Genomic DNA, 13481 nt, shown 5'->3' with positions numbered 1-13481 from the left:
ATGTGAACTGCTGTATGAAAAGTGAATTTACTCTGTAAATCTTCACCCAAATCCTAATTAAAAAAAAAAAAAAAAAAAGATTGGTTTCAGGACTGTTCAACAAACAGAGCTAGATTTGATTATCCAGAGGGGGATATCCCTACCTCATATCATACACAAAAATCAACTGTTGATAGATTAAGAATTTATGTGTTAAAATTTAAAACTTTTAGAAAAAAATATAGATGAATATATTTCTGATATTCTACTTCATTAAAATTAAGAGCTTCTGCTCATCAAAAGACACCTTGAAGAAAGTAAAAAGGCTACAAACCGGGAGAAGATAATTATTTTATATAACCAACACATGATTAACCTTGAGAATATATATAGAGAGAATTCCTGCAAATCAATTGAAAAAAAAAAAAAGATAATAGAAAAATGAGCAAAGAATATGAACAGGCATTTCACAGAAGAGAAAATATGTTTGGTTAATAAACATAAGACATGCTCAATCTCATTAGTGTTCTGGGAAACACAAACAAGCACCGTAATGAATACCATTTTATATGCATTTTGTTGCCCAAAATTTAGGAGTTTGATAATACAAAGATGGAAGAGGACAGAGATCCACGAGATTTCTTACATACAACTGCTGGAAGTGTACAGTGGGACAACTACTTTAGAAGACAATTTAGTATTTTCTTATCAAGCTATCCATATATCTACCCAGAAGTAGACTACATTATTATTCCCATTTTACCCATGAGTAAACTGAGGCACAGAGTGTTTGGAGGCACATCAGAAGAAAGTCTTGGTGATCTGCTTCTGAAAAATAAGTCATTGAAAACACTATGGAATCACTATGGAATCTACTCTGATGCACATGGAGTTGCCAGAAGTGGAGTCAACTCCATGGCAACTATATTATTATTTCAGTTTGGCCCCAAAGAAGGAGAGAGAGCATGAATAAAAAACTCCCAGATGTTAGGGTAGCTGCTGCCTGGGACTGGGGGCCTTTGTGACCCTGAAGAGGAAAGCAAAGTGAAAGGTTTGAAAACAACGTAAATGTAGACAAGTCATCACAGCCAGACTGGGAAAAAGGGGCCTCCCTGAGCCTCTGGCCCAGGTACAATGTGGGTCCTAGGATAATAATTACAGGTGCACCACCCTCTCTTCTTCCATTCAGCCACTGTGTACACTGAATGTTGACCAGGTGCTCAGCATTGTAAGTATAAGAAGAGACTACACTGAGCTCCCCTGCAAGGGCCAGTCCAACAGGGACATAGATAATGTAAGAGGCCTTATAGAGCTAGACAAGAGCTATGCTAGGGGTAGCACAGGGCCTGGGCACATTGTGAGGTGGTGTGGGTGAGCACCTGACCTCCTAACCCAACAGAAGGCACTTCTGCTTCTTTTGAATCCATGAATTGTCATAAAACTCCATGAGTGGGGTATCATCACAGGCCTTTCACAGATAGGAAACACAGAGACAATCAGTGTCCCACCCAGAGGCACACAGCTTGGTAACACAGTAGGGTGTGGAAGCCAGGCCTTCCGATGTTCAACCCTGTGTGCTTCTTAGTAGCTCACATTCCAGGCCCTTAAGCCAATGAATGGTTTGAAAATACCTTCTGGGATCCATATGCTCTATCCCGGGAGCAGAGTACCCACCTCTCCTGGCTTTCCTCCTCAGCAACAGACTTAGATATTTCATCCTACTATTGCCCTCTTAAGGAGCACCAGGTGGCATGGTGGTTAAAGCACTCAGCTGCTAACTGAAAGGTCAGTGGTTGAACCCACAGGGGAAAGATGTAGCAGTCTGCTTCTGCAAAGATTTACAGCCTTGGAAACCCTAAGGAGTAGTGCTACTCTGTTCTGTAGGGTCACTATAAGTCAGATGTGACTCCACAGCAACAGGCTTGGTTTGGTTTTGGGTCACCCTCTTGGCTTGCTGAGATAAACGGTGAATCACATCTAAAGGAGAAGCAAGTCCTCTTCAACCTCAACACTTCCCCAGTCAATTTCCTGTGCTAGGTTCAGGAGGGTCATCTCTTAGGAGTTTTCAAACTTCCACTCAGATTCAAGTCAGTCTGCCTACAAGGGCATGGCTTGGGATGTGACTTAGGGGAGGGCCAGGAATATGTGACATGGCTCTCTCCCACTGTTGAAAACACATCCCCTAAAGCCATTCCTTCGTATCATTTCTCTGGAAGGACTTGCTAATGGAAACACATCCAACAACCTGTCAGCCTTGAAGTCCCACATCATAGCTACTGACAGAGCTTTACAGATTATAAAGTGATTCCACATTCTTAGATGATTTTGATTGTCGTAGCAGCAGTGAAAGGTCACGTAGCCATGTAAACAAGTCCATTTAATAGATAAGGACAATGAGCCAGCTCAGAGGCAGAGGGCTTGTGCTAATCAGAGCCAACTCCTGAACCCAGGTCTTTGTTCTGCAGATGCCATCCATGTATCTCAGATAACTAGGAGTTGCCTTGGGGAGCAGAGGTTAGGGTTCTCAGCTGATGGGGGCACAAGACAGGTAAGTTTTGATAGGAAAGCAGAAGGGATGAGGGGAAAAGGTTCTGGAGCAGGTGGCAGACCCCAACTAGAGGGTAAGCATGAGCCCCCTGGGGCACTAAGAGTTTGGATAAGGGGAAGGGTGACCTGGCAGTGAGGAGGAGGTGGTGAAGGAGGAGTTGGGGTGAGCTCTGGAGTCAGAGCCTGAGTTCTGGTTGGGCCTTATCCAGAAGCACTGTGAGGGGCTAGGTGGGACCCCTCCTCTAGGCCTTCTGCTCTTTTGGTCTGAGAGCTTCCTAGCTCTGCTGTTTCTGTGACTGCCTGACTCCTGGAGTCACTCGAGGGTGTCTCACGAGATTGTCAGCAGTGACATAGTCACCATTGGCTCGTGACTGTGCTCCTCATGCGACCCTGGTGGATGAATCAAGAGGGGAAGCAGGCGCCTAAAGACTTCTGGAGGTGGGGTTCCCTGGATGCAGGGAGCTCATAGCCCTGGGGTAAGGAGGCCACGGAGGGGCTTGAAATCTGAGGGCCCCCAGGGCTGGCCTGTGAAGTCAGTCAGCCTCCCAGAGAGAGGGGGCAGCCAAAATATCCCCAAAACTAATGCAATTTTCCTCCTGCCAAGTGCCGTAAGTATGAATAGGGGCACAAAGACCACTGAGGGAGTGAGGCCAGCTTGGTGACAGGCAGTCTGTAGAATGGAGGAGGGGACAGTGCCTCACCGCAGCCCTGGGAGCTCCACTCTCCAGATGAACAAGCAGAGGCTCCATTTTCCTTGGAAGAACAAGCAAAATTAACCATCACAGGAACTCTAGGTCCCCATTTACTGAGACCTATTACCTGCCTGACACTGTCATTTATTTGTACATTTAATCAGAGTATGAAAAGTATATTTGATGCAATTACACATTATTGTTTTGTGTGCTGTCGAGTTAGTTCTGAGTCATAGAGACCTTATAGGACAGATTAGAACTGTCCCATAGGATTTCTGTGGTATTTATGTTTGTGTGTCAACTTGGCTGGGCCTGGTTGAGTGGCTGGGCAGCTGGTGGTAGTTATTCCCCATGATGAGACTGGCAATCAACTCCTTGGTGGGATCTACCACAAGTAGCTGAGTGGCTGCCTTTGGGTATGTGGTCTGCTTCCTGTATATAAGGAGAAGCCTTGGGGATAGTCTCTAGCATATGGCACACTTGGACCCTGCATGTAGCTGTGTTTTTGCTCAGCAGCCTGAACAAAGCCTTGGGACTTACAATGGACTTAAGTTAATGGCCTGCTGTGTGGTTTGGTAACATCAGGACAGTGCCTTTTTACACTGTCAACCTCGGGGCTTCTCAGCCCCAGCAGCCAGCAGCTGTCTGAGTGAAGAAATGCCTCTAGCTTCAGTGGGCTGGGAGCAGGAGGCAGAGCTGGAGCCCAAGGTTGAGGGGCTTTCACCCAGCCCCTAGAGCCTGGCACTTTGAACTTGGACTTAAAGCCTCCAGATTGTAAGGATAAAGTCCTGTTTGTTACAGCCATCCCATTGGTGCTGTATTTCTGTCAGAGCAGCACCAGATCACCACAGCAATTTCCTAGGCTATAAATCTTTACGGGAGCAGATCGTCAGGTCTTATCTCCAGAGGAGTGGCTGACGGTTTCGAACTATCAACCTTTCGGTTAGCAGCTGAGTGCTGCCACTGAGCCACCAGAGCTCCTTGCAATTACATATACATGCTATAAAATATAGAACCAGACTAGGAGTTCTTAATCTGGGGTCCATAGAACCTGCCAAGGGGTCCAAGGATAGAATTCAAGGAGTTAGAAAATTTGGAAGAGGAAAAAAATACATTTTAAAAAAATTAATTAAATTAATTTTTTTTTTTTTGAGTTTTAATATCTTTTAAGTTTATTGGTCCTACATATTAAAAAAAAAAAAAAAAAGTACAGATTCAAGTAGAAAAGGTGGTGGCTTCAGGGAGTATAAAATGGAAGGCTTTAAGGCAGTCATCTGGTTAAGGAACACACTAAGCGGCATGACAGAAGTCCCAGGGTGGTCATGCTCTGCTGCTAATTAAAAGGCTGGAGATTCGAGTCCACTCAGAGGTGCCCTGGAAGAAAGGGGTGGTGATCTGTTTCCAAAAAAAATCAGAAAGTGAAAATCCTATGGAGCAATCTAACACAAATGGTGTCCACCGTGAGTCGGAATCAATGCAACAGCAACTGGTACCTGGTAAAGGGGCATGACTAAAAGCTGCACACTGTCTATCCTCAATGTGTTTATTTGGGTTGGGTTGGAGAAGCTGATAGAGATTATTGAAAAAAAAAAAAACAGTGCTAAAGCTTCCATAGGAGCTCTGGTAGCTTAGTGCCTAAGGCACTTGACTGCTAACCAGAAGGCTGGCAGTTCAAACCCACCAGCCACTCCTTGGAAGGAAGGTTGGGTAATCTACTTCGGTAGTGATACTGCCTCGGCAACCCAAGGAGGGGTCGCTATGAGTCGGGGCTGACTCAACGGCACATAACAACAACAACAAAGCTTCCATGGGCCACCCCTTGGCTTTGCCACTGGGTAGTAGTAGAATTTTTGGTTATTGTTAAAATTTGTCCAGTGGTTTCAGTTTGCCGATAATAACATGATAAAAGAATTACACATGAGAACAGAAATAACCCAAACCCAGAAAGAAAATCCAGCTATATCCTTAGCAGAAAGTTTCAGGGACTATAAAAGATGAAGAAAAGATGGACCCTTTGTGCCACCATCTGTCAGAAATTCTTTCCATCACCACAGACTGCTCTGTTCTTCTCAGCAGACAGAACACAATGATGAACAAGTAAACTATACTCTTTTTTTTAAACGCATTTTATTGTTTAATAAAATGTATTCTTTAATACATTTTATTATATACAGTGAAATACACAAAACTAAAGTGACATGGGTCAATGCATTTTTTTTTTTTTTTGCAGTGTTCTCTCCCCTCCCCTCCCACCCCTGGTAATGAACAAAGAAACTTTCCTTCCATATATAAACCTTTCCTTGATTTTTTACAATAATGAACTCATACTAAATTTGCCCTTCTGTGATTGACTTATTTTACTCAGCATAATGTCTTCCAAGTTCATCCATGTTATGTAGTGTTTTGCAGATTCTACATTTTTCTTTAGTGTCACATAATATTCCATTGTGTGTATGTGCTATAGTTTGGTTATCCATTCTTCTGTTGATCGGCACATAAGTTGTTTCCATCTTTTTGCTATTGTCAATAGTGCCGCAATGAACATAGGTGTGCATATATCTGTTTTTGTTCTGGCTTTCACTTCTTTAGGATATATACCTAGTAATGAGATTTCTGGATCAAATGGTATTTCTAATTCCAGCTTTTTAAGGAATCGCCATACTGCTTTCCACAATGGTTGTACCATTTTACAGTCCCACCCGCAGTGTAGGAGAGTCCAAGTAGACTATATTCTTGAGGAAGAGTAGGAAGTAGGTGTAATATGCAGAGGTGTTCGTGAGCTGCAGCCGCAGGGCATCACTTTCATCTTTTCAACAAGTTTTTGTAGCAGGAGGAACAAAGGCTCTCTTTATCAAAGGAAAGAGAATCATCTTGACTTCCAGTAAGACGGAGGAATAGGCAGACAAGTGACACAGATCCTCTTCAACAAAGAAAAGAAAAACCAATAGACAGGGATACTGAAGATAATCCTGGAGCCCTGAGCTTTGAAAGAAACTATACAGAAATGGATTAAGTACCAACTAGTGGAAAAACCGGAACAAAAACAGTGAGTACAGAGACGATTGGAGCTACAGACTGTCAGCTACTCTGACAGGACCAACAGCTCGAATATATCCAAGTAGTGTCGGGACCTGAGAATTGACCTTAAGATCATCCCTGGTCACCATGGGCTGCAGGGACTACTGCACTGGTGGCCTATGACCAGGAAGGGAAACAGCAAGCGGGGAGACAACCTGAGCTGTTGACTTTCTGCTGTCCAGAGGGCACAGCCATTTTGATTGTTTATAAGTGGCAGCCATTTTGGATATTTAAAGTGACTGATGGTGCAGCCATTTTGAATGTTTACAAGCAGTGGCCATTTTGGATATTTAAAGTGACTGATGGTGCAGCCATTTTGAATGTTTACAAATGGCAACCATTTTGGATTTTAAAGTGATAGCATTCTCATTCGGAATCCAGGGACCTAAGAATAGGCTCTGTTTGCCAAGATTGGCAGGCATATATGAGAGGCTGACAATAGGAAAGGAGACAGGTGGTAAGTGTATAAGTGCTGTCAACTAGCGAATAGAGGAGCACAGTACCCTGCTAGTATAAATAACATACAAACAACACAAAGAAAACGAAAATAGTGGGCAAGTCACTCTGACACAATCCAATTAACTATAAACACAAAAAAAGTTACAATGCCTTGGAGACAACAGAGCATCACAGTTCACACAAAGAAGCAAGATAAAGCAGGAGAAACAAGGGACCAGGATATAGACCCAAAACACATCCCTGAGGAAGACACAGCATTGGAACACCCTGATAAAGAGTTCAAAAGAGTTATATTTAGGTATCTTCAACAAATTGAGAGACAGATTAAGGAAAACACAGAAAAAACCCTAGAACAATTTTAAAAGACAATACAAGAACAAAACGACAAAATAAATGAAAAATTAGAAATGATACAAAATTTACACAGAGAAATCCTGAAGATTAACCCTAAATTTTCAGAAATAGATAAGACATTGAATGAGCAAAGGAGCAGAACCGAATCAATGGAAGACAGAATTAGGGAGATTAAAGGCAAATACCTGAACACTTCTTTGGAAAGAGATAAATTAGAAGAAAAGATCAAAACAAAATGAAGAAAGCCTAAAGTTTATGTGGGATACCATGAAAAGGAATGACCTACATGTAATCGGAATTCCAGAACAGGAAGAGACAAATAAAACCACAGAGAAAATTATTGAAGATTTGTTGGAAGAGAATTTTTCTGGTATGATGAAAGATGAGAGTATATCCATTCAGGATGCCCAACGAACCCCAAACAGGATAGACCCCAAAAGAAAATCACCCAGACATATCATTACCAAACTTACCAAAACCAAGACAAAGAAAGACTAATGAGAGCAGTATGGGAAAAATGAAAAGTTACCTACAAGGGGCAACCAATAAGACTAAACTTGAATTTCTCAACAGAAAACATGCAGGTGAGAAGACAATGGGATGGAATATATAAAACCCTGAAAGAGAAAAATTTCCAACCAAGAATTATGTACCCAGCAAAATTGTCCCTCAAATATGATGGTGAAATTAGGACATTTCCAGATAAGCGGAAATTAAGGGAATTTGTTAAAACCAGACCAACCTTATAAGAGATGCTAAAGGGAGTCCTTTGGACAGAGAAGCAACAACAGCAAACAACAACTGACCATTAACACGAATGATGACATAACCCAGAAACCAACCCAGCTATAGAAGTATCTAAAGTATATAAGCCTGCAGTGGAACCAGGGACATCAAATAACAAATGAGGACAACTACAAATCAAAAAGGTAGGGAAAAAACTGTGCCAATACAGAACTTGTAGCTGGTAGGGAAGTCAAGACAACTACAAGATAGAACGGACTATTCTAAACTTGGAAAGAAAACTATAAATCAAAGGGTAACCTCAAAGAAAAATGTAAAACTTCACATCAAAAAAAAGGACCAGCATAAATATTCAGCAAATACTAAAACAATAGCAATGAAGGAAGTGATAACATGATTCATAAGCGAAATGAGCTCAGTATAGAAACTTATATGGAACAAAGAAATTGATACCACTAAAAAGCACATAACAAAAATGACAGCAACAAATTCATATTTGCAGATAATTACATATCTGGCAAGGGACTTATCTCTAAGATTTATAGCGGAAGAGTGGATAATCAAACCATGGTACATACATATAATGGAATGCTATGCAGCACTAAAGAAAAATGTAGAGTCTGCGAAACACTGCATAATGTGGATGAACTTGGAGGACATTATGCTGAGTGAAGTAAGTCAATCACAGAAGGACAAATACAGTATTAGGTCGTTGTTGTGGCTTTGTCGGTTGCCAGGAGTGGGAGGGAAGGGGAGGAAACATTGAAAAAAAAAATGCATTGACCCACATGACTTTAGTTTTGTGTACTTCCCTGTACATAAATTATATTTCAATAAAATGTATTTAAAAAGAAAGAAAGAAAGAGAATCATCTTATCAGCTTCTTTAATATTCTCATGTTTGACCACACATTGGTGCTCTTTATTCAATGACTTTCCAGTCACAGTCAGGCAGCCCATTAATGTTGTACCCAGAGTCGGCACAGATCACCATTGGCAGGACCCGCCTGTGTTTAGAAAATGAAAGCGTTCTGGAAAGTCTTCTTCCTGGTAGACTTTAAGATGAGGATGTGTGTCCTTTAGCACTTGGTACACAGCTTCCTTATGTCCCAGTTTGGGAAGGAGCATCCCAAAGAATTTAAAAATTTTTATTGTGATCCGGGTGAACGTTTACAGAGAAAATCCATTTTCCATACAGCAGTTTCATACACATTTTGTTTCATGACATTGACTGCAATTACCCACAATGTAACAGCTCTCTTCCCACTTCCTTCCTGTAGTTACCTCTTCCCTGTGTCCTTCCCTCCCATGCACTCCTGTCCTCCTCCCCAGCTGTCTCCCTGTACAAATACTGACCTTCTGTTCTTCCATGGTTGATCAATTGATTGTTCCAGGGAGTGTATCTACCTGATATAAATGTTCACCCTATATACCTGTCTATTGTTTGTCTGGAAGCCACGGGAATGAGTTCAATTCCAGACCTGAAGGGTAACTAAGGCCCATAGTCTCATGGGTCTCACCAGGCTCTATCAGACCAGTAAACCTGGTCTTGAAAAAAAAACATCTTTATTTTCACTAACTTACCTGAATTTTATCATCTCCTTCAGTGATGAATGTAGGCAAAAAACCACAGCAAGATTGGCAGGACCTGTGATGGTATCACTAATAGAATTACAGATTCTTTCAAACCACGTTACAGTTTTTACAGATAGTTCAAAATCCAGTTTATGCTCTCACTACTTTAGATTTACAGCAGTTATTAGACCTACTGGAAGATCTTGTCTTTCCTCATTAATTAGGAAGCATATCTATTACTACATCAAAAAATTTGCTTTTAAAGATTGTTTGGTAACTGTATCTTGATACGATTACTTTCTTTGTATGCCTATGTTATTTTCTCTAGTGCATAATGAGAATATTTCGGAGGACATTGGTGGTTCAGTGGTAGAATTCTTGTCTTCCGTGCACCTCATTCATGCATAGCTACCACCTGGTGGTCAGTGGAGGCTTGTAGGTTGTTATGATGTTAAATAGGTTTCAGTGGAGTTTCCAGTCTAAATGGACTAGGAGAAAGGCCTGGTGATCTACTTTCAAAAATCAACCAATGAAAACCCGGTCCAGTTTGTAACTGATCATGGCAATGACACAGGATCAGGCAGCATTTCATTTCATTGTATATGGGATCACCATGAGTTAGGGGTCACCTTGACAGCAGCTAATAACAACCCTATTTGGCAGATGACAAAGGGGGCCAGGGTGCAAAAAAAGGATTTAAAAAACCCTGGTCTAGGCCTTCTCTGCATTATTTTTGGAAATTCCCACATTTTAAAAAATGGAGCCTGATTATTTTCAAGGCCATTCTCCAGTTACACTAGGAAGTCAAATGCTTCTGGCAGTTTTAGTTAAATGAGTGAAATTCAAATCCTTAACACCACTGGATGGACAGTGAGCCATCCACAGCTCTGCAGTTGAATGCCTCTGACGGTCTATTAGCAGAAAATTCCTTTCCCCAAACAAGCATTTACGTAGTTTAACTTAACTTAAAAACAACCTTGAGTCTTCTGAATGTTTTTCTTCATACACATGTATAATTACCATAATTAGACAATGTCCTGAGAGGAACAGTTGAAGGCACTGGAGGTATTTTGGCTAGAAAAATGGCTGAGTGAAGGGCTGTGGGAGAGAGGATGCCGGGCAGCTGTCCTTGCTTTCATGAAGGGCGGCCCTTGCATTCCTGCATGCAGCTCTAGAAGCCTAAGGACTCAAGGTTCCAAATCAGGGAGGTCAACAAATGTCCAGATGGTTTTTGTTCTCTTCTTGCAGCCCACTTCTCCTTCTCCTCATCCTCCTTCTCCAAGGTCTTGGTTTCCCACACCGCTCCCCTCCCTCCTATCAAGATGTGCTCTAGGAAAAAGATCGTGAGCGAGCGAGAGGGCTGGTGGTGTGGATGGAGGGGCTGGATGTGAAGAAGAGCTGGTCTTGGTGCTGGCCAGGGTGTTGCCCACACCTGTGTGGTTTAGGACTGCACTTCCCTGAGTCTCAGTTTCCTGTGCTGTAAAATGGGGATAATGATACTGCTCTTGTTGACATGGACTAAATGAGATGTGAAATGAGAAAACATGTATGGTACAATGTCACAATGAACATAAACATACTCCACTAAGGTGCAGGTGACTGAAAAATCTTCCAGGGTAGATTTTCCCAGTGAGCTTTTTATTTAAATAAGCTTGAAGGACCAACTTTCTTTTCCAATGACTAACTCTTCCTGGGATGGGAGAAACAGTATAGTTTTAGAATCAGATAAACCTGGGATTGAAGTCTACGTCTGACCTTGGGAAAGATGGTTCACTTCTCTGGGACTCAGTTTATCATCTGTAATGTAAGGGTAATAACAAGACCTACCCTCAGCATTGTGGTGAAGATTAAATAATCTTGTGTGAAAGCACTCGGCCCAGATCTCTGGAGGAAATCATCTCAAAAATGTTTATTGATGAATATGATTGTCAGAATCTGATTGATTGAATGAATAGGTTATGAGTAATTAAGACAGGCTGGGCAGATTATAGGACCAGTATGTAAGGGGGCAGAAGGAAAATGGAGCCCTCACCACCACTACAGGGCTTTTTGCTCATAGGGAAGATGTTGCCGGAGGCTCTTATTGTGTCAGACCTTGGAATGGGTGCATTGGACCTCCCTGAGGGGCTGCCCCAGACTGTAGGGTCAGCCAGCCAGGCCCTTGCTGGGCTCTGCTCTGCATCCTCCCTCAGTCCCCTGGGCCCAGGAGGTTGGTTGGCCGCCAGGCTTGATGCTCAGCTTCATGGAACTGCCTCCTTCAGCCAGAACGAGTGGCCCATGAGGGAGGGCCCAGGAGAGAAGCTGTCTCAGCAAGGAGGCTCAGAGTTTTCTCCTGCCAGGGTGGCTCCTCAGACCATGAGCAAGGCTGAAACTGAGCCAGACAGAGGAGAGCAGGAACTGGGACCTGAAATAAGGACCTAAAACCAAGAGAGGGAGGGGAGTCCATGCAGAGAGCCTTGGCGGGATGTATCTGGGCCTTTGGTCTCAGAGCTGATTCCAGGTGTCCAGGAGTTGCACCTTACACAACTTGTCTTGTTATTACCCTTACATTACAGATGATAAACTGAGTCCCAGAGAAGTGAACCATCTTTCCCAAGGTCAGACGTAGACTTCAATCCCAGGTTTATCTGATTCTAAAACTATACTGTTTCTCCCATCCCAGGAAGAGTTAGTCATTGGAAAAGAAAGTTTGTCCTTCAAGCTTATTTAAATAAAAAGCTCACTGGGAAAATCTACCCTGGAAGATTTTTCAGTCGCCTGCACCTTAGTGGAGTATGTTTATGTTCATTGTGACATTGTACCATACCTGATTGCCTTCCTCTAACCTCCTCCCCCCAGAGGCCAGAGCTCAGCCTTCACTCCCCTCCATCCATATCGTCCCATTGCAGGAGTTACTGAGGATGACCCTCACACACCAGGGTCTGAAGCTGCACAGTCAGAAGGATTGGTGAAGTGTGGCCCACACTCAGGAGTCACCCTGTCCTTGCCAGAGCGAGAGAGGGCCATATTTACTGCCTCCAACGAGGGGGTTTCAAACATCATTTCTAAAGCGTCAGCCATTCATGTATCACCTTCAAGACTTTTGTTAACTGAACTACTATGCGTTTAATGCTTTACTTAAAAAAAAAAATTCACTCCTTTTAAATTTTAGCCTAGTCTCAAGCAAAAATATCTGTGAAATCATGAGTCTGATGAGTTGATTGTTTTCTGATTTACATTTGGATCGATATGTTGTTCAAATAAAAAAAAGTTCACCCACATATCCTTTAAACTCATCTTGTGGACCATGCTTTAAATTCATCTTGCAGTTCATATTTTGGGAAACTATTTAATGGAAAAAAAGATTTTGGGGTCATACCACATAGATGTCATCACTTTCTAGCTGTGTGACCTTGAGGAAGTCATTTAACTTCTGGGCTTCAGTTTTTTCATTGGAAAAATGAGGGCTCTCTTTTCCGAAACACTGAGCACAGGGCCTGGCCAAGGTAGCTTTGCTTTCCTTCCTATCCCCATATTCTCTCCCCTTCCTGCAGGGTAATTTGCTCAGGATGCCTGCTCTCTCCAGCCCTCTCCCTACCCACAGGGATCTACTGCATTCCAGGGTAAAACCAAACCAAACTCACTGCCGTGGAGTAATTCAACTCATAGCGTCCCCTCCTTGGGTTTCTGAGGCAGTGTCTCTATGGAAACAGATTGCTCAATCTTTTAGGTATGACTGGGAGGAGGTGAGTGCTCCTTTGTCACCTGTCCTGTTGTTGTTGTTAGGTGCCATTGAGTCGGCTCCAACTCATAGTGACCCTATGCACGACAGACCAAAACATGGCTTCATCCTGTGCCAGCCTCACAATCCTTGCTGTACCTGAGCCCATAGTGGCAGTCAATGTCAATCCATCTCATTGAGGGCCTTCCCCTTTTTTGCTGATCCTCCACGTTACCAAGCATGATTTCCTTCTCCAGGGAATAGTCGTCCTGACAACATGACCAAAGTAGGTGAGAAGAAGTTTGACCATTCTCGCCTCCAAGGAGCATTCTGGCTGCACTTCTTCCAGGACAG

General features: G+C 42.7%; 1 gene segment (V, D, J or C); it reads right to left on the bottom strand.

Annotated features, from left to right (window-relative positions):
- Positions 1-8812, bottom strand: part of LOC122151839 — a 16309-nt gene extending 7497 nt beyond the window's left edge. The window contains 3 exon segments of the C gene segment in view: positions 5918-6024; positions 7952-7955; positions 8735-8812. Coding sequence covers positions 5918-6024; positions 7952-7955; positions 8735-8812 — 189 coding nt within the window.
- Between the last annotated feature and the right edge of the window lie 4669 nt (positions 8813-13481).

Source organism: Orycteropus afer, unplaced genomic scaffold (assembly GCF_000298275.1).
Source record: "Orycteropus afer afer isolate SDZICR_OR568_19922 unplaced genomic scaffold, OryAfe1.0 scaffold00015, whole genome shotgun sequence".
NCBI classification, from domain to species: Eukaryota; Metazoa; Chordata; class Mammalia; order Tubulidentata; family Orycteropodidae; genus Orycteropus; species Orycteropus afer.
This window is presented reverse-complemented; position numbering and strand designations above follow the sequence as displayed.